Source organism: Psammomys obesus, unplaced genomic scaffold (genome assembly GCF_907164565.1).
Source record: "Psammomys obesus unplaced genomic scaffold, mPsaObe1.curated_primary_1811, whole genome shotgun sequence".
NCBI classification, from domain to species: Eukaryota; Metazoa; Chordata; class Mammalia; order Rodentia; family Muridae; genus Psammomys; species Psammomys obesus.
Window position 1 is genome coordinate 14,426,592 of NW_026596117.1, and position 27,697 is coordinate 14,454,288.

Consider the following 27,697-nt stretch of genomic DNA (forward strand, 5'->3'; position numbering starts at 1 on the left):
CACACACACACACACACACACACACACACACACACACACACACACACCACACTAAAATTTTAAAAAGTTCCCCTGAAATTCCACTTCGTACTCTCTCTCACTCTGTTGTGCACCTTCTCTCCATTCCTCAGTCTTTTCCCTCTAGAATCTGTCCTTGTGACCCTTCCCTACTGCAGCCATTGCCAGACTCAAAGGTGGTGACCGGTTTGAGTTAACTGACTTAATCTATAACTCACGTCACTCACAATTTCATTTTGCATTTCTAGTCACTTGCCACTCTTGTGTGGTATGGCTAAAAGAAGAGACATTTAAGAACGTTTGTGATTTGCATCAAGTACTCTTTATATACAATATTATATACAATGGAAAAAATAATAACATATTTTTTCATTGTTGCTTTGTTTTCTGAAATATTACGTAGATTTTATTTTTATTTTTTTATGTTTTTATTTTTTTATATTAGTGACAGTCTATTTACTTTGTATCCCAGCTGTAGCCCCCTTCCTCATTCCCTCCCAATCCCACCCTCCCTCATCTCCTCCCTGCCCCTCTCTAAGTCCACTGATAGGGAAGATCCTCCTTCCCTTCCACCTTGATTTTATTGGTTTCAGAGTCTGTAACAAATTCATTTCCTAATGCTAGAAAAAGGCTTATTGAAAACCAGTCTTTAGGGTTAATAAAAAAGTTAATACCTACAAACCCAATGCAGGTTGTGTTTTGTCTGCTTTGCTGAATCTAAACGGAAGGTTAATAGTATGATGCTTGTGTGACAGCATACCAACTACATGGTATGCATAACGGTAATGAATAGAACAACAATTGGGAGACGTAAGAGTACAGAAAAGCAGATGGCTTTTGTGTAGACAGTTTGCGCTGCAGCGAACACCAGCACATCTGTACAGTGCACCACAACAATCCACTGAACATGATGGGGAAGCTATCTTTTTCTTGTTTTATAGGTAGATAAAGACAAACTCTGCAGCTGAGTTTGATGGTGCATGTCTGTAATCCCAGAATTGGAAAACAAAAGCAGGAGGATCAGGAGTTCAAGACCAGCCTTGGGTATACAGCAAATTTGAGGATGCTCTGTGGGACATGAGACTGTCTCAAAAAAAAAAAACAACCAAAACCAACCAGACAAATAAAAGTCTGAGATTAGTCGTCTTGATGCTATAGGACAAAAAAAATATCAAGATGGTTAACAACAGCATTTAAAATAAGCTCCGAGATTTGATGATAATATTTGAAATAATATGAGAGTTATTGAATAAAGACAGGGGCTGTGAAAGGGATGAGAAGACAATGGTGTGGAGGGAATGAAAGGAGCAAATTAGAAGAAAGGAAAAGGAAGCTTCAATCATCTGGCAAGTGATGACTGTAGATTGTAAATTCCCTGATTTGATACATCAACAGTACCATCAGGGGGTAAGATATATATATTTTTCTATTTTTACCCATTTATCTGAAATTTTCAAGATTTAATTTTTCTTTATAGTTGAATTAGGTTCCATTGTGCATATGTTTCATATTTTCTCATCAATAATAACAACAACAGCAACAATAACAATAATATAAAGTCAGAAGGGAGATGGGTTGGAGATTATTGGGGAGAGTTAGAGGGAAGTAGTAGGGTCATTTGATCAAAATCCATTGTATACATGCATGAAATTTTCAAAGAATAAGTAAAAATAGTATATAAAAAAGCAAAATGGGTTCAGATAAGTGATTAACTCAAGTATGTTGGAATGATAAGAACTCCATTATAAGAGATATTACCTGATTCTTTGACTAAAACTTTAAATTTCATTTAACATTGTTCTAGCTAATGTGATTGACAGAATATTCTATTTACATTCTGTATTTATGTTTTAAGTCTGTTTTAAATTAGAAAATAGAAAATGTTTTAAAAATTGTGTTATAATATCTTAGTTTTATATTTTAAAGATTAAAGGTTGTGGAGAAAGGGGAACCCTCCTCCATTGCTGGTGGGAATGTAAACTGGTACAACCACTTTGGAAGTCAATCTGGCACTTTCTCAGACAACTAGGAATAGTGCTTCCTCAAGACCCAGCTATACCACTGCTAGGCATATACCCAAAATTTGCTCAAGTACACAATAAGGACATTTGCTCAACCATGTTTGTAGCAGCTTTATTTGTAATAGCCAGAACCTGGAAACAACCCAGATGTCCATCAATGGAGGAATGGGTACAGAAATTGTGGTATTTTTACACAATGGAATACTACTCAGCAATCAAAAAAGAGGAAACCATGAAATTTGCAGGCAAATGGTGGGATCTAGAAAAGATCATTCTGAGTGAAGTATCCCAGAAGGAGAAAGACAAACATGGAATATACTCGCTTATATAGACCTAAAAGATATGATAAATATAATGAAATCTATACACCTAAAGAAGATAATCAAGAAAGCAAACACGGGGTAAGATGATCAATCCTCATTTAGAAAGACAAATGGGATATGCATTGAATGTATGACAGGAGTCTACCGCAGAAAGCATCTGAAAGACTCTCCCTAGCAGTGTTCCAAAGTAGATACTAAGACTCATAACCAAACCCTCGGCAGAGTGCAGGGAATCATATGAAAAAAGGGGAGTTTGATGTGGAAAGGATAGGAGCTCCACAAGGACCAAACATATCTGGGCACAGGGTCTTTTCTGAGATGGACACTCAACCAAAGACCATGAGAGGATAAAACCTAGAACCTCTGCTCGGATGTGACCCGTGATAGCTCAGTAATCAATTGGTTTCCCATAGTAAGGGGAACAAGGACTATTTCTAACAGGAACTCAATGACTGGCTCTTTGACCTCCCCACCTCCCAAGGGAGGAGCAGTACTGTTAGGCCACAAAGGAGGACTTTGCAGCCAGTCCTGAAAATACCTGACAAAACGGAGTCATATGAAAGGGGAGGAGGTCCTCCCCTATCAGTGGACTTGGAAAGGGACAGGGAGGAGATGAGGGAGGGAGGGTGAGATTGGGGAGGGAATGAGGGATACAGCTGGGATACAGAATTAACAAAATATAACTAATGAGAAAAATAAAATAAAAAAAGGACATCATTATATGTCAACATCTTTCATATATATTTGACTTTTTAAAATTACCTGCCTTTGTGAGAATGTGCCTATGAGTGAAAGTGCCCAAGGAGGCCAGAAGAGGGCATCAGATGCCCTAGATCTGGGCCTACAGGTTTGTGTGAGTCCCAACATGGATGCTGTGAGCTGAGCTCATGTCCTACAAGAGCATTACAAGCTCCTAACCACTGAGCTATCGCTCCAGCTCCTCTACTGCCTCCAGTGAAAATATCATTTGCTTCGAGAATAGGCATCTATAGAGAACCAATTGTACAAGGTTGTGAGTTTTTTCCCTGATGTAGACTGGATATTATCCATAGTTTTCTTTTACCCTATCATATATGCACAATTTTCTAAAACCCTATCATATATTAACATTAAACCAATATGTTGAAGATAAATATAAAATATGATTAACTACTTGTTCTTTATCTTTAGAATATCCTAAGATTGATATGAGGCTGCAAACACTTGACTTTGCAGCCAACAGAGGAGAGCTGGGGTATGACAGTTAGTCTGTGTGAAGGGATACGCTAGTCAATTAATCTGGCTTAGTAATTTCAAAAGAGAAGAGATGTAATATGTTGTCTTAACCAAATGTGGTACTTCTCTCCTTTCCCTTGTTTGAAACTGGAGTTATATCTAAAAAGTGTCTGAATATTATAAATAATGAAGTAGACCTGCAAATGGCTAGATCATCAGACATATTAAACACGTTCTAACTTTCCAAAGAGCCACTTACAGTCTTAAATATAGCTTTCTAGTTTTCAAGCAATTACTCAACCATAGTAAGATTAATTCTGAATTTTGTTCCTACAAACAGGAAAGCATTTTTTATTCTGTCTTGATCATAGATCATTAATATAACTGATGAATTGTTTGTGCCTTCTTGAATATAATGAGCTCTATTTAAAGGAAAGACTCAGTTTGATGTGTTTTAATCAAAGGATAGTTGATCAAAGGATAGTATTTCCTGACCATTGATGCAAATTGCTAACAGTCACAAATTTTAGCTCTCTCTCCATGGTTTAAAATAATGAGTTACAAGAATTACAGTTCCCGTAGTCAAAATAAGGGAATGAAGAGGAAGTCATCACAAATTTGGAAAAAATACAGTGTAATGAGATTCTAACAAGTAATCTGCAAAACATTCATACAGTGGGAAACATATTCCTTTTTTGGGGGGGTCAAGTGCTAAAAGATATTTATTATAAGCACTTTTAAACTTTATCTTGGATATTTTATTTTATTAAATTTTTCATTAATTACACTTTATTCACTTTGTCTCCCCCCTGTAGCTCTCTTCCTCCTCCCTTCCCAAACCCTCCTTTCCTCCCCCTTCTCCACACATGCCCCTCCCCAAGTCCATTGATAGGGGAGGTCTTTTCCTTCCTTCTGATCCTAGTCTATTAGGTCTCATCAGGAGTGACTGCACTGTCTTCCTCTGTGGCCTGGTAAGGCTGCTCCCCTTTCAGGGTAAGGTGATCAAAGAGCAGGCCAATCAGTTCATGTCTGACAGTCCCTGTTCCCATACTATGGAACCCACTTGGAACTGAACTGCCATGGGCTACATCTGTGCAAGGGTTCTAGGTTATCTCCATGCATGGTACTTGGATGGAGTATCAGTCTCAGGAAAGACCCCTGTGCTCAGATTTTTTGGCTCTGTTGCTCTCCTTGTGGAGCTTCTGTTCTCTCTACATCTACTATTTTCCACTTCTTTTATAAGATTCCTTGCACTCTGCCCAACAGTTGGCCATAAGTCTCAGTATTTGCTTTGATAGTCTGCAGGGCAGAGCCTTTCAGAGGCCCTCTGTGGCAGGCTCCTGTCCTGTTTCTTGTTTTCTCCTTCTTCTGATGTCTATCCTCTTTGCCTTTCTGGATGGGGATTGAGTATTTTAGCCTGAGTCCTCCCTCTTGATTAGTTTCTTTAGGTGTACAGATTTTAGCAGGTTTATCCTATATTATATGTCTATATGAGTGAGTATATACTGTGTGTGTCTTTCTGCTTCTGAGATAGCTCATTCAGGATGATCTTTTCCAGTTCCCACCATTTACCTGCAAATTTCATGATTTCCTTCTTTTTTTATTGCTGAGTAATATTTCATTGTGTAGATGTACCACAATTTCTGTATCCATTCCTCAGCTGAGGGGCATCTGGGTTGTTTCCAGCTCCTAGCTATTACAAATGTTATTTTAAAGCATCCTATTGCAGTCTAATTCTTTTACTTGCTACATGAGAGGTCTTGCTTTTGATCCTAAATTAAATGCTGCCTTTTTGTTTGAATGCCTGATTGACTAGCTTGAAAAAGGTGGGGATACATTACCTAATGCAACTCTGGCTGCAGATGCATCATAGTTGATCCAAAATGACACCCAGGACAGAATGGTAATCAGTGTGGAAGGCATGTAGGTCTGCAAAATGAAGTAGCCGATGTTTCTCTTGAGACGAAAACTTAGTGATAGTCGTGGATATGCCCCTGGGGGAGACAGAAAGGGGGGGAGAGAGAAAGGGAGAAAGAGAGAGGGAAGGAGAGAGGGAGGGAGAGAAGCATTTGATTAGAATCACCATCTCTCTTTCACACATGAATGGATTAGTAGGGAGGAAACTTCTTCACCTGTTGTGAACTCCACCTTCTTGGACACCATCTTGTAGTCAACAATTGAAAACTGGGGCAGCTCAATTTTATTGACCCCCGTTACTGCTCCCTCTCCTCCATTCCAGTAAAACTCGATGTCGTCAGTGGTATAGCCATCTGAAGTAAAGAAGCACAACCTAGTCACACAGAGCACAGTTGTTCTAGACACATTCTGAAGATAGTCCTCCAGCCAGAGGGAAGAGTCATAGCACATTAGGGCCAGCGTGTCATTTTGAACAGGAATGGCAGATAGATCTTCCATGGAGTGCCATTTCTAATGGGTTAAGAGTGGCTACATTGAGGAAGGAGAGGCATCCGGCTTTCCTGAGCCTAAGCTCCCTGGTCCTTTATTACTTTGTATTACTGCTACAAATTTGTTTTTATTGTATCTATGGAGGGTGCTTTTTTGTTAAAGCAATGGGGTTTCTGCATTCCAGGACTCTGGAAATGGGTTTGTGTTATGCATCACCTAAGAACAAAAACAGAATCAAAGGATAAACAGTTATTAAAAGGAACACCTAAGGGATAATGAAATTGAATATAGTTAAAAAAAAAAACACCAAAATTTTAATAAAAGCACTTAAAAATAAACATACATTCCAAACTAACCAGGCTTATATCCGCCATTACAGTTACTGCTATTATAGGTAATAGAAAGGTAAAATCTTAAGAATTATATACATTCTTGATTATACTAGGTGATTATGAGTTATTGATTTCTTTGAATATATAAGGGTGGTTTTCAATGTCAACAGAATCCAGAGAAGATTGATGACAGTTGAACGTATGCCCCTGGCTTTGGCATGCAAGACCCATGGACTGTTTTGTTATTTTTTTTTCTTCTTCTCCCTTCTCATCTGTCCCCATTTGCTATGGCTTAGCTGAGTCATGGTGGTGTCTAAGAATGAATGTATAGCTAGAATAATGTTTGTACATTTTTAAAATTCTAAAGATAATTTGGCTCATTTAAAATCCACTTTAACCAGATAAACATGTGGTTGACTTTTCAATTTTCTTTTTATATTCACTTCAAACAAAAAAGCATTATTTATTTTATTAGAGTTACTGACATGTGTTTCAAAGATAACCCTGTGAACTCTTTGTAGTATGAATGCTTTTGATTAAAGCAGCCACATCTTTCTAAGATATACATATACATATACATATATGTAAAATATAATTTTTAAAATTTAAAAATTGGGAGCTAAATGTAAGTGTTAAAAAATTGCACCAATTTGCCAGTTTGGAAATGAAATTGTTATTTTCCTAGTCTCTCTTTTTGGGTATGCATGTATAAGAAAAATCTGTCTCAATTTTACCTCTTAAAAGAATTAAAATTCCTCTTCAAAAAACTTTTAAAAATTATTGTCCTTGAATTTATTAAATAATAGCTATTTTATATTTGATAGTCTATAAAATTACCCTTTATCATAACATTATATTTAACTTGTCATTAAACCATTAAACAATTTCCCTCTCCCCAAAGAGTTATATCCATATGAAATAATTCATCTACAATGTACTTATCATTACATATAAACATTGTTTCTGAGAGGCTACATGATCCTCTTTACCTATTGGGCTTACCAAAATCTACTTGGGACTAATTGATGTATTGAGGCTGGATTTCAAACTTGAGTGTGAATGTGTGATACTTGTTTAACATTGTCTTGAGTATCTACTAGGAATCCATTAACAGCTCTACAGAAGATACATACATAGATAGATGGGTAATGGATGGATGGGTAGATAGCTATCTAGCTGTATAGATAGATGATAGATAGATAGGTGATGGATAGATGGGTAAATAGATGAGTGGTGGATGGATGAAGACACAGATGTGTGAGGGATTGAAAGATAGGTGGTTTATAGACGACTGCAGAAATAGATATGTAATGAATTGATAAATAGTAGGTGGGTGATGGATGGATAGATAGGTTATTTATAGGTATATAGGAGGTGGACAAATAGATAAATAAGTAATGCATGGAGATGGTGATGAATAGATGGGTTACAGATGGATGGAGAGATAGATAGATAGATAGATAGATAGATAGATAGATAGATAGATAGATAGATATAGATGCATGATGGATTAATGAGTAGGTAGATGGGTGATGGATGGATAGATAGCTTATGGAAATATGGGTAGATAGGTTGGTGATAGATAGATAGATAGATAGATGAGTGATAGATGTAGAGATAAAAGATAAGTGATGGACCGACAGAAAGATAAATGAATATTTAAACACATAGATAATCTCCACATCCAGTAATAAAAAAAAAAGCTTCTGGCTTGCTCTAGACTTGCTAAGTTAACAAGGTGATAGAGTTCAACCTCCAGCTGTTGCTTCAGTTGTCAGAATCTGGGGCAAAAATGTAGGCAAGCACAAGTTCAAGTTGTGAGAGCCCAGATGGTTTGTAGTCTGCGTTGAGAGGAGAAGGGAGTGGGTGAGTCAAAGCGGCAGCTCTGTTAGCTCCTACTTCTGGGCAGCAGCTTAACACTAAGTAAAACTGGAATGTGACCACCCTGCCAAAGCAGATGCTGATATTCATGTTAGTTGTCTCTTATGCAAAATCTCCCTTTCCACAGTCTAGGTGGCACAGTTAACCGTGGTCTGATGGTATGGGCATATTAAATGGAAAATTCTAAACATAAACATTTCATGAAATGAAATGAAACTCACATCATTCTTAGCAGTGTCACGAAATCCCATGCTCTCCCACTCTAGCCCACCCAAGATGTGAGAGACCTGTATGTCCAGAGCATCCTTCCTGAGCCCTCCATGCTTAGCCATACCGGGCATCTGCTGCCCTGTCTCAGTCCCTCAGTGCTCACGTTTCAGTAACCCTTCTTGATAGTGAGGCCGTATTCACGTAGGCTGATTACAGTTTGTAATCATTATCATTTTATATGTTTTATTTAAAATCATTTCTGTCTAATTATGGTTCTGATTCATTTTTCTTTTGCCTAATTTATGTCCTAGATGGGCATGTAAAGGAAACGCCTTGTTTGTGGGGAGTTGGCGTATGCAGTCCTTTGGGCACCTATCTGCTGGATGAGGAGGGAGTATTGCGGTCTGCCAGTCAGGGGTCTGGGTCTTTATTTCCAAGCTCACTTCACTTTGTTTAACTAAAACTCATTACTCACAGTGCTGTGGGCGCTGAGATAATTACAGATGATTTGGGGAGAGGAAAAAAAAAAGAGAATGTGAACTCTCATTTATATAGATGCTGGAGTTCTCATGGGGGCAGTAATGGCAGCGGGAGCCAAGCGAAGAATAGCGGCCTAGAAGCACACTATTATTCAAAGGTTACACAAGAGCATTTTGCCACAGAGAGAGAGAACATCAATTTGCTCACACCTAAACAATCTATTTGCCAACGGTTTTCCTTTATGAACCGGTGACTTCACACAGAGCTTCACTCTGAGCACTCCAATTCCAAGGATGTTGTTTCCTAGCAACAACCACAGAGAAGCACTCAGAATTTCCTCTCAGCCCCTGGGGACTTCTTAGTGATGCTGAAAGTGCAGGTAAAATTAAGTTGATGTCAACAGATGAAGATTCAGAGAGCTAGCATAGTATAAAAGTGTCTGAACATTAGAATTTATGCTGTTTGAAATATTTTACTTTAGATGAATTTTCTACTCTGCAAATAAAAGTTAACTCTTCACTGTGCTCAGTAGAACTTTAGGGGTGGTCAGATGTTGTTCTTAGATGTGTTGAGATGATGTCAGGACTTAAACTTTCATCCAAGAGCAGAAAGATGGACGTTTACTTCTTTCTGAGGACAGGCCTTCGCAATATAGCAAGTTTCACTGTTTTGATACACTTAGACCAATTCTTTTTTTTTTTTTTAAGATTTATTTATTTATTATGTATACAGAGTTCTGCCTGCATGTATACCTGCATGACAGAAGAGGAAACCAGATCTCATTATGGATGGTTGTGAGCCACCATGTGGTTGCTGGGAATTGAAACTCAGGACCTTTGGAAGAGCAGTCAGTGCTCTTAACCTCTGAGCCATCTCTCCAGCCCCTAGACCAATTATTAAAATAAATTATTTTTGAATATGATGATTAGCTCAAGGCTAGGCAATGATACAGACTGTTACACTGTGAATGTGCCCAGTGAGGTTCACATGTTGTGAGCTTGTTTTACCAGAGCAGCAGTCTTGGAAGATAAGAACTTTGGAAGTGAGCAATAAGAGCAATAAGCACTAATACAATTAATTTGTGAAGTGCTTCCTTGTGAAGTACTAGTTTGGCTCTCTCTCTTTCTTTCTCCTCCTCTCTCCCTCTCTCCCTCTCTCTCTCAGATACAGTTTCATTGTGGAGCCCTTGCTGACCTGGAACTTACGATGTAGACCAAGCGACCTCTAACTCACAACATTTCCTGCCTCTGCTTTCTGAGTGCTGGGAGTGAAGGAGTGTCTGTGCAGCATGTGATTGGACTTGGTTTGGCTCTTTTGTTCTTGTGTTTCCATACTGTGGTGCTTTGTCTTCTCCCTCCCAATGAGGAATAGTACAGCCAGAGCATCCTTACCAACTGCTGGGCCTTTGACTTTAGACTTATTGACTTACAAGGGTGTAAGCCAGTAATTTTTTTGTTGTTTGGGGGGAGCAGCCTTACCAGTCCACAGAGGAAGACAAAGAAGCCAGTCCTGATGAGACCTGATAGACTAGGGTCAGATGGAAGAGGAGGAGGACCTCCCCTATCATTGGACTGGGGGAGGGGCATAGGAAAAGAAGATGGAGGGAGGGTAGGATTGGGAAAGGGTGGGGGAGGGGGCTACAGCTGGGATACAAAGTGAATAAACTGTAATTAATAAAAATAAAATAGAAAATTAAAAAAAGTATTCAGTCCACCATTCTCTGTGATAGAAGCACAAAGCAAGCATAGATATAAAACAAACAGTTCTGCTGGTATGCTTTGGGCCAAAAGAACTGAAAATGACCATGTGATAAGAGTTGGTTTAAAGAAACCTGGAATTCCTGGTTAACAGTTGGACGAGAAGTCATTTTTCTCCGTTTTAGATGTTACAGTGCAGATTTGAGAACCTGGTGAATATGTCCTAAAATCTCACTCATGATCAGCATTTCAACCAATGACCTTCTTTACCACTCACCCACGCTATTCTCAAGGGCCCTATTGGCCATAGGGTTCTGCAATGTTCTCACAGTTAAGTACAAGTCTATACAACAATTCACTTAATGTTTGACTCTTGTCCGACAGTTTGAGTGGTCATCTAGTGTTTGTGGACCTTCCCCTCACATTCTCTCAGGCAAGGGGGTAGTTAGAATTTTATGTAATTGTAGACAATGTGTCCTATAAAAATTACTTTGGTGTGTGTGTGTGTGTGTGTGTGTGTGTGTGCGATATCACATACATGTATAGGTAACACATGTGGTCATACATTTGCAAGCTAGTGGTCAACTTCAGATGGTGTGTTTCACAAAACAACACCTAAGTTTTGGAGTCAATGTTCTCACTGGGGCGTATAGCTTGCCGGTGTGACTAGCTTGATTGACAAGCAAGCCCAGGGATTTATAACTATCAGTGCTGAGATTACAGCTGTGCACTGCCATACTTGGCTGTCTACGTGGACCCTGAGAATGAAATCAGGTCCTCAAGACTGGACAATGGACACTGTACTGGCTGAGCCATCTCTCCATCCCTGAAAATATGTTCTTTTAATGAGAAGAAAAATCATCTTGGGCATTGTCTCTCATCTGATCCTTGTCCACCCATTGTGTTAACAGAAAAACAAACCAGTAGTCTTTCTATATACTGGCATCTTCGTCTTCTAAGATCTTTCATGTATCTTCCTGTCATCTTCTCCATGTGCTTGTCTTTCCTAGAAAGTACTTATAGTATTTTCTTTTCAATAGTTTCTACTTTGCTTGTGTTAGGTCATGCCCACTTAAAGACATATACTTCAGACTTAATTTTTTTGTTTGTATTGTTTTATCTTTTTTTTTGTGTGTATTGGGGGTTATACCTAGAGCCTTGAACATGGTAGTCAAATACTACATACTAACTTTATATTGACCATATTAAGATACATCTCACACAAAGCAGACGTATATATTGAACTGTTATTGACTTGATGACACAGCTTATTTGTTTTAAAATTATAGATTTTAAAATATATTTTACAATAAGGAATCAAAAACTCTTGACGAGCTTATAGAATGTAGACACATTTTATTTATGCTGACTAATGTCTAAATGGTTTGGTTAAAACTTTGTCACCAAGGGTTGCTAGTGAAACATTCAAGATTTTCTTCAGATTTTTATTTACTTGGAATGTATCAAGATCAACCTAAATTTCCCATTGGTAAGAGTCTGGATGTCTTCATTAGGTCTCCTAATCCTGATTGCAGCCTATCCTGACTTCTAATTGGCTACCACTGGTGATTTCTAGAGATGATATTGCCAGCTGCTGTTGCTGGGGCTCACTCTTTGCTGATCTTCATTATCTCTTCTTTTGATTTGGGCTGTTAAAAGTTAGTGGTCTATCCTATCCTGCAAGACCCATTGTTGGTGTGTTTGACTATTGAAAATGAGAATTTTTTGTTCTATTCACTCATGGTCTAGCGATTGAACAGATACTCAATTAGCTTACTCAGTAGTTAGGTGATTTTTCTCCCAGCTTTGGACAAAAGTGTAGTATCTAATATTGTGCAGTTTAAAAATTTTTTAATGTAAATGAACCCATTTATTGCAGATGAGGCAAGTTTCAAACAGTAACGCTTCTACTGGTCTTTGAGTTCCTCGAGTCTTCTCATGGCGGACTTCACTGTGATGGCAGAAGTGGTGCTGTAGGTCCAAGCCCCTGTTTTCATGCAGGATCCACAGTGCCAGATGCCAATGGCTCATCTCTTCATCTTGGTCTTGCCACAGAGGGGGCAAGTGTACTTGGCATGCTGGCTGATTACAGTCTTCTTCACCATCGTTTGGAGGGAGGCACCACAGCAGGTCCCGAATTTCCCAAAGATCCTGACCTTCTCAGTGTGTTTAGCCATGTCGCCGGAACCGAAGCACAAGCCAGAAGGCTTAAATTTTATCTGTGCCAGTTTATTTTAATCCATTCCGGTCTTTTTTTTTTTTTTTTTTTTTTTGTTGTTTCTTTGGATCTTTTAAATTTCATATTATCTTTAAACTTAGAAAATATGCCACTTATCATGAATTTCACTTGGTTGAGATGACTGTGGACCGGCAGAGACAAGGAGGGAGCCCCCTTAACAGTCTTCTGGCAATATCCCTCTAGGCTAACATCAATTTCAGGCAGCATTTTGTGGTGTGACACCATCATTTATTCATTTAATATTTACCTAATTGTTTTAGCTCCGAGTATGCTTTTCTCTGTTTATCACATTTTCTAGGTTCACTTATTTTGAATCCTCATTCAAATAAGAGCAAATATGTTTTGACGTTTATTTAGAGAAATGAAGCTGCCTCAATAGATTACGGATTCTGCCTACACCGTGAATCTTGCCCAGACTGAATTGATCTCATCAGCCTACACGTCTGCAGAATTTAGATTTCTTACCTTCTGAAAATATTGAATGATGTCTTTCTTATTATCAACACCAATAAGCCATGTGGTATGTGAATATCAGGTTTGTGATAAAACCAACCAAACAAAAAAATCTTTCTATCAATGTTCAGCTTTAATAAATGCCAATGGAGTCATACTGCATTCTGCCATGTATGCTTTACAGAAAATTTTGACAAAAGATCAGAACCAAGGCTGCTCCGTGGTCAAAATCAGTGGTGAATTAAAAAAAACAAAACAAAACAAAAACAAAAACAAAAACAAAAACAAAACAAAACACATGGAAATGCTAATTCTATTAATAAATGTGAATCCTGCTGTTTATTTTCAGAAACCTTTTCCCAAAACAAACAGCCCCTACCAGTTACATTTTAATTGTGTTAACATTCAAAGGACAGAATAGTTTGTCTTGAAAAATAATCCTTTTTTTCTTCCAAGTTTTTGGCATGGTAAGACATAGATTCCTTTTTCCTGTGTTCTGACAACCAAGCTCATGAATTCCTTGGAATTTCCAAAGTGACAAGAACATCTTTTGTTCTAATGAGGTGACTCTTACAAACCAATCAATACCTTCAGGATGGGGCCAGGTTGTCAAAACACCAAACTTCATTTAGAACTCTGAAAGTTTTAGTCCCATTCCCAACGCCCACAGAAAGATAGTCTAGAGTTTGTATTAGCAATCAATGGCACCTTTCCTGAAAATCCTACATGATGGGCTTAAGAGAACATTCAGGGGGCTGGTCAACACATCAATGTGCTAGGAGAAGGTGGGCCTGGAAAACCTTCAGGGTTGTGAATCCTCATCCACACCTTACCATCCCTTACTGTTTGCAACCATGTGACCGCTTATGAATTGAATCCCTTTACAATTACCATCGAAGAGAGACTGAACTCTTTCTCTGACTCCACTGAACTGCTTTGACAAAATAATCTTCAGGGTGCTTGTTTTTTGGAACCACAAGGCTGTGTCAGGTTAGATCTGGTATGGGCAGACATCCACACCAGCTATGAATCCATCCCTGTGACTGGCATCTGAATAGAGAGTAGCCTCATGGGACTACCTTAAAGCTCTTAAAACAGTGGAGTCTGACCAACTCTGGGTTGTTGGTGTCTGGACTGAACTGAGTTGTTAAATGTCCATTTGATGTCCAGAGAGTAGGAGAATTGGTTGTTGTTCAGAAAATTTGCAACCTTTTAGAAGCATGAGCAAAAATAATTCACCGTTTTCTGCTTGTGATAATGGTCACAAAGTGATTTTTCTGAGACATCTTTGTCCATCAGGTTTTTTTAAATTAATTATACTTTATTCACTTTGTATCCCCCCATAAGCCCCTCCCTCCTCCCCTCCAGGTCCCATCCTCCCACCCCCTTCTTCACTCATGCCCCTCCCCAAGTCCACTGATAGGGGAGGTCCTCCTCTCCTTCCTTCTGATCTTAGTGTATCAGATCTCCTCAGGAGTGGCTGCATTGTCATCTTCTGTGGCTTGGTAAGGCTGCTCCCCCTCAGGGGGAGGTGATCAAAGAGCAGGCCAATCAGTTCATGTCAGAGACAGTCCCTGTTCCCATTACTGTAGAACCCACTTGGACACTAAACTGCCATGGGCTACATCTGGCCCATTCTAGGTTATCTCCATGCATGGTACTTGGTTGGAATATGAGTCTCTGGGAAGACCCCTGTGTTCAAATTTCTTGTTCTGTTGCTCTCCTTGTGGAGACCCTGTCCTCTCCAGCTCTTACTATTTCCCACTTCTTACATAAGATTCCATGCACTATGCCCAACAGTTGGCTGTAAGTCTCAGCATCTGCTTTGATAGTCTGCAGGGTAGAGCCTTTCAGACACCCTCCGTGGTGGGTTTCTAGCTTGTTTCCTGTTTTCTTCTTCTTATGTCCATTCTCTTTGCCTTTCAGGATGGAGATTGAGCATTTTAGTCAGGGTCCTCTCTCTTGATTAGTTTCTTTAGATGTACAGATTTTAGTGGGTTTACATGTCTATATGAGTGAGTATATACTGTGTGTGTCTTTCTGCTTCTGGGACAGCTCACTCAGGATGATCCTTTCCAGGTCCCACCATTTACCTGCAAATTTCATGATTTCCTTATTTTTCATTGCTGAGTAATATTCCATTGTGTAGATGTACCACAATTTCTGCATCTATTCTTCAGTTGAGGGGCATCTGGGTTGTTTCCAGCTTCTGGTTATTACAAATAAAGCTGCTACAAACATGGTTGAGCAAATGTCCTTTCTGTGTACTTGAGCCTCTTTTGGGTATATGCCTAGGAGTGGTATGGCTGGATCTTGAGGAAGCGCTATTCCTAGTTGTCTGAGAAAGCGCCAGATTGATTTCCAGAGTGGTTGTACCAGTTTACATTCCCACCAGCAGTGGAGGAGGGTTCCCCTTTCTCCACAACCTCTCCAGCACGTGTTGTCACTCAATGGCCATCAGTTTTTTGCTTGTCTTTATAGACAGCCATAGTGTGTCTGCCAAGTGGTGGGCCGCATTCCATGGGTTCTAAAGCTGTTTTGCTATTTTTCCTGCATGGCTCCTGGCATTTTTGAAACCCTATCTAAACATGTAATAAATATTCCAACTTTTTGAACATTTCCTCTTAAAAATATTACTTGGATAATTATTCCCAATATTCTGAGAAAACACCAGAATACCATTTAGCTAGTAAAAACAAATCATGAAATTTGCAAGCAAATGGTGGGAACTGGAAAAGATCATCGTGAGTGAGGTAACCCCGAAGCAGAAAGACACACATAGTATATACTCACTCATAAGTGGTTATTAGACATATTATATAGGATAAACATACTAAAATCTATAGTCCTAGGGAAGCTAAACAATAAGAAGGATCCTAGGGAAGATACTCAATCCTGATTCAGAAGGACAAATGCGATAGACATTGGAAGTAGAAAGACAGGGAACAGGGCAGGAGCCTTCCACACAGGGCCTCTGACTCTACTGATTAAGGTATCAAAGCAGATACTGAGACTCAGCCAAACTTTGGGCAGAGGACAAAACCTGGGGCCGGGGTGGGGGAGGAAATAGGAGCTCCACAAGAAGAGCAACAGAGGAAAAAAACCAAACAAACTGGGCCCTGGTGTCCCTGCAGAGACTGATACCCAAACCAAGGACCATGCATGGAGAGGACCTAAAGCCATTGCTCAGATGCAGCCCATAGACTCAGTCTCCAAGCGGTTTTCCTAGTAAGGGGAGCAGGGGCTGGTTTTTGACATCAACTCAGTGGCAGGTTTTCTGGTCACTTCCCCCTGGGGGGATGCAGCCTTGCCAGGCCACAGAGGAAGATGATGCAGCCAGTCCTGATGAGACCTGATAGGCTAGGGTTAGATAGAAATGGAGGAGGACCTCCTTTATTAGTGGACTTGGGGAGGAGAATAGGAGGAGAACACGGAGGGAGGATGGGGTTGGGAGGAGACAAGGAAGGGGGCTACAGCCGGGATATAAAGTGAATAACTTGTAAGAAATAATAATAATAATTTAAAAAATTAAAAAATATTACTTGGGTAAAAGATGGCAATAAGCTATGATTGCTAATAATTTCCATGTTCTGGGTACAATCAACCAAAAAGGATGATTTTCATAGTATTGTAACTATAATAAAACAAGCAGGTATTGCAAAATTGCTGAGAATTTTGTGTTTGAAATTTAGACAACATAATGTTTGATATTTCTGTTATGAAAGGGGGAGGGACTTGCCTTTAGATGAGGTCTGACAGTCACTGTGACTGGATGACTCCGCTTCCAGTAACTTCTATTAAAATCCCTCTGCACTTGTGAATAGCTGTTTTATTGTTAAGAAAAGCCCTTTACAGAGTGTAAAATGATCACTTTGTTTTGATATATGAAACATAATTAACCCTTTAAGTAGAGACTTTAAATATGAGTGTCAACATTGTAATGCTATTTAGGATTGTTTTAAAACAGGATTTATTCATGGGTGTTGTTTAAGAATGCTTGCTCTATCTGGGATTGTTAAAGTTGTATGTCAGTATTCTACTGCCACGTTTAGAGAAGAGAGTCACCCTTAATTTTGAGATATACTTAATATCTCCAATTTCATTTTATTTCCTAAAGCATAAAATATCCTTGAGGGTAAATGAAATCATGAGCGAGTAAAGCATAGGCTCATTCAGTAAATCACAGTGTTCTGTTTGAAGCTTCATGCAGTGGTAATTTTGGCCTGAAGCCATGGATTAGTTTTGGATCAAATTTTGAATTTTCTAATTTGTTTTTTATTGCCACCTGATATCCCAAGTGTAGGAAACAATTCATAATTTATTCATACCTTTGTTTTAAATAGTTGAAACATTTCAGTATTATTGTTTGTAAGTCTGTCCTTGGGGACCATTAAAGTTTTGTTTTATCTTAATTCTTTTTCTTTCAGCTTAAAACATGTGTGTGCTAGATAATTTCCTGCAAAGAAATTCTGGTGATAAAGGCCTTTTTTTTTTTCAAAAATACATTAAAATCCAAGACATTCATAACTAATATAAATCAGTTATGCTAAAAGCATGTAGTATGCTGCTAAGAGAAAAGAAATAAAAAATTGTGTATATGCATGCATACTGGGGTTGGGATACCTCACTATGCGTTGCTAGCCGGACTTAGTTATTTTTCTTTTGCCATAGCATAAGATACCTTGATAAAGCAACTTAATGGAGAAAGACTCTATTTTTTTTGGCTTAGATATAGACCACCATGGTGAGAAGGCATGGCAGCAGGAATACGAGGCTTTCCAGACACACTGCAAAAGCAGTGACAGTTCAAAAGCAGATACAGGACAGTTAGTGGGGCCAGGCTATAAACCTCAAAGTCCACCCCAGTGACATGCTTTCTTTTCAGCAACTGCCCACCTCCTAAAGGATCCATAACCTTCCCAAGTAGAATCATGGATGACGACCAAGTGTTTAAAGACACAATACCATGGAAGATAAATCACACATAGAACACAACAGCCAGAAGTCCCCAGAGACCTCCCAAACAGCACAGGTTATTGCCATTGGTTTTGGGTGCTTATCACAACTCTACGGCAAAATACTATTGCCGAGGACACCACACATTTTGAACGTAGGACATAGAGAAAGAATGGTGGACATGAATCACAAATTTCCTCCCTGGTGACTAGTGTTCACTATGGTAGAAATTGCTGTGTAGGAACCTGGAAAAGAAGTCGGTGGTGTCACCCAGCTGCAGATTGTAGGGTTCTACAATGGCAACCTTACAGACAAGATGGGTTCACTGTACAACAGTGGATTGACTACTCTGGTAGAAGCCAAGTACATTCTGATTGGTTCTGAGGCCAGCTGCACAAGAGGGAGTTAATGCATGGTACCGTGGCCCACAGCTGTGGGGATCATAGGCCCTAAGGGTGAATCTACTGTTTATTTTTGGATAATTAAACATCTTGTCAAAGTGTCTTCTGAGTATTTATAATTATCTCCCTAGACAGATGCTTTCCTCAGCATTGGTCATGGATGCCTCTATTTGCAGTGAATAGCTGTTAATGCAGAGACTCATGGGTGTTCAAGTAATAAGGGCAAGTGGCTTATTGGGTACCCTTCCTTCAATTGAACATTCACATTACCCTTTCCAAAGCCCAGGCAGCACCAGCAAAGCGGGAGTTTGAAGAATGTAGTAGGATTCAGGTGATGGGGAAAAGTGGCATGTAACTCTGTCTTCTGGGAATGACATGGCTGTTGCCCTTAAACTCACAACAGCTTCAGTTGCTTTCATGGGACCACACAAGACTAAGTCTTCCAACACGGTGTCATGGATGGCAGGGAATGCCCATGGGGTCGGGCACCTCCTTGGAGGGTGGGGCGGAAGCTGGCATTTGATGGTGCTGGAGCATGGAGAATCATTGTTTTCAGTCATGTTGCCACTAGTGAGTTGACCATCCCCCAGCTGATAGGTTCATGCCCACGCCCACGCCATTGGACCTGGTTAAACTAAGCAGGCCACAAAGTAATAGCAAAAACAAAAGCAAATTGACGTGCTAGTTGATGGATGACCTATGAGGCAGAGAGGTGGTCGGTGGGGGTAGGAAAGAAACTGGAAATGATGGCGTGTTGAAACTGTATCCGGAATGTATCATATGTATAAAATTGTCAAAATAAATGAATAGTAATGAATGTGTACAGAAATGTTTTCTACAGACGGATGTCTAGAGAATGGATGGTGTCTTCTTTGAAAATTTTACTGTGTAAATATGCCATACTTTTAAAGTGAAACCTCTGTAAACTAGTTTTATTGTTCCAGAAATCACTAACATAATATTTCGGGAAGGGAAACACCAAAACTAAAAACTATACAGTTAACCTGTAGAGGGCACTCAAGACCTTTTAGACTAGACTGTACTTTCAAATCTGAAAATTTTATTCCTGAATTTCAGTTTGAAAGACTCTAACTAGCAGTGTTTTCAAAGCAAAGACTCATGACCAAACCTTTGGCAGAGTACAGGGAATCATAAGAAAGAAGGGGAGTTAGTCTGATGAGGAAAGGATAGGAGCTCCACAAGGACCAAATATATCTGGGCACAGGGTCTTTTCTGAGACTGACATGCAACCAAGGACCATGTATGAATGTAACCTAGAACCCCTGCTCAGATGTAGCGTGTGGTAGCTCAGTAACCAATTGGTTTCCCATAGTGAGGGGAACAAGGACTATTTCTAACAGGAACTCAATGGCAGGCTCTTTGGCCTCCCCACCCCGCAAGGGAGGAGCAGTCCTGTTAGGCCACAGAGGAGAGCTTTGCAGCCAGTCCTGAAGATACCTGATAAAACAGGATCAGATGAATGGGGAGGAGGTCCCCCCTATTAGTGGACTTGGCAAGGGGCACGGTAGAGATGAGGGAGGGAGGGAGGGAGGCACTGGGAGGGAATGAGGGATCGGGACATGGCTGGGATACAGAGTTAATAAAATGTAACTGATAAGAAAAAAAATGTTAAAAAAAAGAAAAAAAGAGATATACATTATTAAATATTTTATTCTGTAACACTCAAAAAAAAAAAAAAAAGAAAGAGTTTTACAGGGAAGAGGACAGGAGCTTATCACAGAGGGTCTCTGGAAGACTCTACCCAGCACGGTATTGAAACATATCCTGAGATTCCTAGCCAAACTTTGGGCAGAGTGCAGGGAATCTTATGAAAGAAGGGGGAGATAGAAAGACCTGGAGGGGACAGGAGCTCCACAAGGAGAACAACAGAACCAAAAAATCTCGGCACAGGGGTCTTTTCTGAGACTGATACTACAAACAAGGACCATGCATGGAGATAGTTTAGAACCCCTGCACAGAAGTAGCCCCTGGAAACTCAGTGTCCAAGAGGATTCCCCAATAATAGGAACAGGGACAGTCTCTGGCATGAACTCATGGGCTGGTTCTTTGATCATCTCTACCTGAGAGGGATGCAGCCTTACCAGTCCACAGAGGAAGACAAAGAAGCCAGTCCTGATGAGACCTGATAGACTAGGGTCAGATGGAAGGGGAGGAGGACCTACTTTATCAATGGACTGGGGGAGGGGCATAGGAGAAGAAGAGGGAGAGAGGTTGTGATTTGGAGGGGATAGGGGAAGGGGCTACAGCTGGAATACAAAGTGAATAAACTGTAATTAATAAAAATAAAAATTTAAAAAAGAAAGAGTTTTAGCCTTTTCACTATGGTTTTTAATTTTGAATCAGTGATTCTCAGGAGGTTTTATTTCCAAATTAGCTTCTGTTAAATGATATTAGAACATTTATAATTAACCTACTTTGTCAAAAATTCAGATTTTAAGCTAAGAATCTAATTTAAATAACGAAACTCTAATGGGTGCCTAAAGTAGATGTGGCAAATGACTTGCTTTAGTGTAGTTGAAGCTTGACCTTTGATCTTTTCACCGTCATCTGAAAATGATGCTACAGTATCCAAGCTATGTATACAAAGCAATGGCAACCTGTATGCTATGATAATGTGTATGCCATGCACCCATTCTTGACATCTTCACATCTCTGGTCGCAACTAAGTAACCAGCAGAAGTGAGATATGGTAAAAACACATCATTAGGTTCAATTAGTTCATAGTTCAATTTCTATCTTCACTAGCCAACCATAGTCCAACTCACTTTAGGGATAAACTGTTCTTTTAACTTTTCATTCACTTTTCATTCACTTTCGTCCCTTTTCATTCACTTGCAGGTGACAGTAAATCCATGCCTTCAGTTTCTAAACATACTTTGTCAAAAAGTAGCTGTAAAGTTTATAGCCCCTGCCCTCGGTTTTCACAAGCCTATTGCTTACCACTCACTAGATTCATATAATATGAAGATCTTACATGTTTAAAATAAGTAAACTTTATTTTCCAGCAATGGAGTTTTTCTTTGACAAATGTAACTGTCTTCTGATATCTCATATTATTAGGATCTCTTTTAGGTCAGGATGGATAGACTTTGAGAACCAGAGGGCATGAGCTGGCTCATACTGTGGATGTTCCCCACAACTCCCTGCCTTTTAAGATCCACGTGAGCCAAATGCTGGGAAGCTGAATCTCTCCAGTTGTTTGTGTCTAGAGCATGTCTACGCCCAATCCCAGGTGCTAGATCAGTATCATATTAGACATGTTGGTCACATTAATATCTGTGCTTCTAAAATTGCATTGTGTCACGGCGTACTGAAAAACCCCACTGTCTGATTATTATTGGTTTTTCTGGAATTGATTTTTTTGCTTCATGTAATTTGGCAGTTACATTGATGGAACATGTGGCTTGTTGCCATTTTCTTTATGTCAAAGGCTTTCTTTCTGATGAGCATGAAATAGGAAAGCAGGCAAATACAAATGTATTTTTAGAGCTGCCCGCTGTGGAATAGTTTGGGACTAGCAGTCACCGAAGGGTACTGCTCTGTAGCTACTGTCCGATCTTTGGCCTGGAAAAAAAAAAGCAATGATGATAATTTTTACTTTTCAGGTGGGGAAAATGAAAGCGCAGACATTCATGACCTGATTGGGAAGGCTGAATGCTTCCAAGTTTCTATCTGTGGAAACGGGGCCAATAATCTGTGCTACCTGACTCATAGGGAAGATAAAAAAGGTCATTTTGAAAAGTTACAGCTGCAGAGTGCTCCTTAGAAGCAATCCATCATCCCAGCATTTAGAAGCATTACAAAAGCATTACAGGTGCCTCAGGAGGAGTTTGGAGCTCTCAACCTTGGGTACATCCCATTTCTTGAGGACACTTAACATCTAATTTTGGTTGTCACAAGCTGGGCTGGGATGTTATTGGTATCTAGAGGTCAGAGATGCTGACAAACAGGGCAAAGGCTCGCCAGAAAGACTTACATCAATATTGAGAATCCCTTGCCCCTACCTATGGTGTGCTGTGCTCAGCATCATGGTTCATGCTAAGATCACTTGTACTGGTGATGTGACAGGAATTACATAGTCATACCTAGGTTTATTCTGAGGAAATATAATTTATAGATACAGAAGATGCAAAGATGTTTTGCAATCAAATCAGAAGCAGACATTCCTCGCTATGAACTAATGCCTTATCTCTGTCACAGTTCATCCCATACAAAGTATGGTTGCACATTTTTGGAGTAAGCTGCAAAAGATGAAAGAGGCAACTGAAAAACCTCAATAACAGGCCTGGGAAAATCCTTTGCTTTTTATATGGAAAGTTATTAGTTTGAAGAATTCTTATTCTGAACTCCTCTGATACATATAGCAGTTAAAGAGACCAGGGTGAGGAGGAAGAGAAGTAGATCAATTAGAGGAGAACTATGCTTGCCTTTGTTTTCCACAGGTTGGATCTGGAGCTGTATGTGATGTTGAATATTTCCTATAATTCAGAGATATCCACGAAATACAGTAAATTCATGCAGTTCCATAGCAAAAAGTAAATAACTTCATTAAAGTGAGTAATAGCTCTAAATAGATAATTTCTCAAAACAAAAGGCATTGAACAAACACGATCAACATTAATAATCAGATAAATGCAAATAAAGGCACAATGTGCTATTATTTCACCTTATAAGCGTGGTTATTTGTTGTCAAGAAATACAAATAATAAATGTGGGTAGCGTTGTGAAGAAAAAGAGAGCATGGTTAATTGTTGTGGCAATGTAAATTAGTACAGTCACTATGGGAAACAAAATAATATAAATAGAACTTTTACGAAATGCAACCATAATACTAAGGAACATATATTTAAAGGAAAACAAAATCTCAAAGTGTCACCTGTATCCCCTTTACTGTAGTGTTATTGACCATAGCTAAAGAGTAAAAATAACTTCAGTGTCCACCAACTGGTGAGTCTGTAAGGAATGGGTAGTACATATTCAAAAGGCAATACAGTCATGGTATAAAATGCACGAAACCCTCCACTGTGACAGTCGGAACAGATACATCGTTGCATTTAGATAAAGCAGGCACAGAGATACAATGACCACACAATCACACTTGTATGCCAAATCTAAAGAAGCTGATGTCACGGAAGCTGGTTGTTCAAGGCTTGGGGTAGTGGTAAGGCCCTAATATATAGCTCAACAACAATAATAAATTCCGACGTGCTATTGCACAACATTATGGTTTACTGTCAGCTTGACACAGCCCAGACTCATCTGAGAAGGGACTTTCAATTGAGGGATTGTTGGGATCATACAGGCCTATACGCATGTCTGCAGGTGAATGTCTCTATTGTTAATGGAGGAAGGGCCCTGTCCACTGTGGGCAACACCATTCCCTGGACAGGCTGTCCTGTGCTGTGAAAGCTTGTTACTAACCAAGAACCTGTGCTCGAACCAGCAAGCACACTTCTCCACACTTTCTGCTTCAAGTTCCTTCACTGATTTGCCTAAATGATGGACTGTGACTTGTGAACTGAAATAGACTCTTTCCATCTTGTTGCTTTTGATAAGTGCCTTACTACAACAGCAGAATCAAACTAAAGCAGGCTTTTAGCATTATAAATAATTTTAACATAATTTTTATTCATAAAATCTGAAGAGATTTTTTTTGACGAATTCACCATTAAGCAAATGGCAAAAGTTGGAGGAGACAGATAAGTGTAAATTGATTTAAATATTACATAATGTGGTGTACATGTATTGGAACATCACATGACATTGATACATATGCATGATTTTTTAATTTTAGTCTGCAGTAAAACCAGTTCCTGAAGTCTGGTTAGAAGCATCCTTGTGGAAAAGCCCGTGGTTCCACTCTTTGGGGTCGCATGGTCTGTTAGATGTCAAACACTACTCTGACTTTCCCTGTGAGCCTGTGCTGATGAGGGAGGATGCAGAGGAATCCTGGCTGCAAACATACCTGCAGATGAACACAAGAGAACCTATGGTCTCAGAGCCACCCCGTTGGAGGGATGGTTCTTGCCAGTATGAGACCAAGATCAGGGAAATCCTAGCCGCTTCTGCGCAGTGGTTTTTCATTTCCAAAGGAAGATTTTTGACTAGGTTACTTTTCTCTAGCTCATATCAACCTGTACTCTTGGGACTTTTTTTTGAGATAATCCATAGAAATACTTGTCTTTGTAACTCTACTGTTTGACTTCTTCTTTTCTGTAGAGCAGTACTTTTTCACTGAAAGGTATTACTCGGCAGATAATTGATTTCAGTGATTTTTTTCTTTTTTCCTTTTTTTATCATTAGTTACATTTTATTAACTCTGTATCCCAGCTGTATCCTGCTCCCTCATTCCCTCCCAAACCCTCCCCCCTCCCTCATCTTCTCCCTGCCCCTTTCCAAGTCCAGTGATTGGGGAGGACCTCCTCCCCTTTCATCTGACCCTGTTTTATCAGGTATCTTTAGGACTGGCTGCAAAGTCCTCCTCTGTGGCCTAGCAGGACTGCTCCTCCCTTGGGGGAGTGGGGAGGTCAAAGAGCCTGCTATTGAGTTCCTATCAGAAATAGTCCCTGTTCCCCTTACTTTGGGAAACCAATTGGTTACTGAGCTACCATGGGCTTCATCCGAGCAGAGGTTCTAGGTTATATCCATACATGGTCCTTGGTGGAATGTCATTGATTTTTTTATGAATTTAATGCTTTTCTGAATGCTACCCTCGGTAGTTATCTTAAATCTAAGCCCTCCCCCAAAGTACAACATTGAAAGAAATTTCAGAGAAGTTGTTATGTAAAAACTATAGAAAACTAGAAATTCTGCTGCAGAGTGAATCTTGAAAAGAAATACTGTTGAGTAAACACATCCAAGCTCCTGTGTCTCCTTGTGATAATATTTACATCTGCTATTGATTAAGCATCTTCATGTGTCAGGTATCGAGCGGGTCATCTTTTTTCCCAGACAGATATGAGCATGTTACTGAATTTTAATAAGAGAAAAAAATCTCCAATTCTAACACTTAGAAAACTGAGTCATAGAGAATTTAAGACTTGACATATGGTCAAAAGATTACATTGTTGGTTTATTTCCAGTCTTTTTCTTTACCATACTGCCTAGTTTCATATGAATGTGTTCATACGTCTAAGCAATTCTCATTTTCTGTCATTGTAATGATTGCCCTACAGTCTCTTAGGTGTAACCACAAGAAAGGGTTCATATTTGTCCCTTTTGGAAATAAATTAGCACCTTTAAAAGGTTTATCTTATTACAGTATAGTGTTTGGAGCCATGATATGGAATGATACAGTACATGTATTAGTTGTTTTTCTCTTGCTGCAATAAAACACTGACAGAACCAACACGAGGAGGGAAGGATTTACTTGCCCCAAGGCTTACATGTCCCAACCACAGCTGATCGCCCAGGGCAGTCAGGACAGAGACTGAAGCAGAAACCTGAATACAAGAACTGAAGCAGAAACCTGGATGAATGCTACTTACTGGCTTGCTTTCTGTAGCTTATTAAGCTTGCTTTTTTTTTTTTTTTTTTTTTTTTTAAATAGATCCTAGGTTCCTGTTCCTGGAGATGGCATATTCTATAGTAGACAGCCTTCTCACATTAAAAAAAAAAAAAAAAATTCTTACAGCCTTGCTACTGGCAATCTTCTGAAAGCATATTCTTTTTTTTTTTTTTTTTAATAAGCTTGGGGAGGGGTCTAGTGGATCTAGTTGCTTTCAGGGACTTTCAGAAGCTATTGAGTTGTCTACTTCCTGAGTTAGTGAGCTTTTCTGGAGGATGGAATGTGTCCTCTCCCTTTGGAAAATCCTTTGTTTTCCCCGTCTTTTAAGATTCTGTATCTTTAAAAAAGTTATTTTTATTAAGAAACTTTTTTATTTATTACAATTTATTGAGTTTGTATCCCAGATGTAGTCCCCTCCCTCCTTTCTTTCCAAACCTGCCCTCCCTTCCCTTCTCTCCTCCCATGCCCCTCTCCAAGTACACTGATAGGGGAGGTCCTCCTCCCCTTACATCTGACCCTAGCCTATCAGGTCTCATCAAGACTGGATTCTTTGCCTTTTCCTATGGCCTGATAAGGCTGCTACCCCCTCAGGGGGAGGTAATCAAAGAGCCAGCCACTGAGTTCTTGTCAGAGACAGTCCCTGTTCCCATTACTAGGGTACCCACTTGGAGACTGAGCTGCCATGGGGTATGTCTGAGCAGCGGTTCTAGTTTATATCCATGACTGGTCCTTGGTTGGAGTATCAGTCTCAGAAAAGACCCCTGTGCCCAGAATTTTTTGCTCTGTTGCCCTCCTTGTGGAGCTCCCCCTGTCCCCTCCAGGTCTTTCTATCTTTCCCTTCTTTCATAAGATTCCCTGCACTTTGCCCAAAGTTTGGCAACTATTCTCAGCATCTGTTTCAATACCCTGCTGGGCAGAGTCTTTCAGAGATCCTCTGTGGTAGGCTCCTGTCCTGTTCCCTCTTTTTTTCCTTTTCCGATGTCAATCCCGTTTGCCTTTCTGAGTGAGGATTGATCATCTTACCCACGGTCCTCCTTTTTGCTTAGCTTCTTTAAGTGTACAGATTTTAGTATGTTTATCCTATATTATATGTCTAATATTTACTCAAAAGTGAGTATATGTTTTGGAAATCAATCTTGTGCTTTCTCACAAAATTAGGAATAGTGTTACCTCAAGATCCAGCTATACCACTCTTAGACATATATCCAGAAATATGCTCAAGCATACAATAAAGACATCTGCTCAACCATGTTCGTAGCAGCTTTATTCTTAACAACCAGAATCTGGAAACAGCCCAGATGTCCCTCAACTGAGGAATGGATACAGAAATTGTGGTACATCTACACAATAGAATACTACTCAGCAACTAAAAAAAAAAAAAAAGGAAATCATGAAATTTGCAGGCAAATGGTAGGAACTAAGAAAGATCATCCTGAGTGGTGAGGTATCCCAGGAGCAGAAAGACACACATGGAAAGCATGTTCTTAATAGAGGATACCTCTTCCTAGATGACCCTACCATGCATCAGCTTGACCAA

At 39.6% G+C, this 27,697-nt stretch overlaps 1 protein-coding gene and 1 pseudogene across 1 annotated transcript in view; both read right to left on the bottom strand.

The window, feature by feature from the left end:
- Positions 1 to 27,697, bottom strand: part of Gabrb1 (gamma-aminobutyric acid type A receptor subunit beta1) — a 450,390-nt gene that overhangs the window by 18,363 nt on the left and 404,330 nt on the right. The window contains exons 6-7 of the mRNA XM_055629226.1: positions 5,710 to 5,847; positions 5,419 to 5,571 (exon numbers count right to left, since the gene is read on the bottom strand). Of these exons, the coding sequence (XP_055485201.1) occupies positions 5,419 to 5,571; positions 5,710 to 5,847 (291 nt within the window). The remainder of the gene's footprint in view (positions 1 to 5,418; positions 5,572 to 5,709; positions 5,848 to 27,697) is intronic.
- LOC129692756 (60S ribosomal protein L37a-like) lies at positions 12,491 to 12,825 on the bottom strand (annotated as a pseudogene).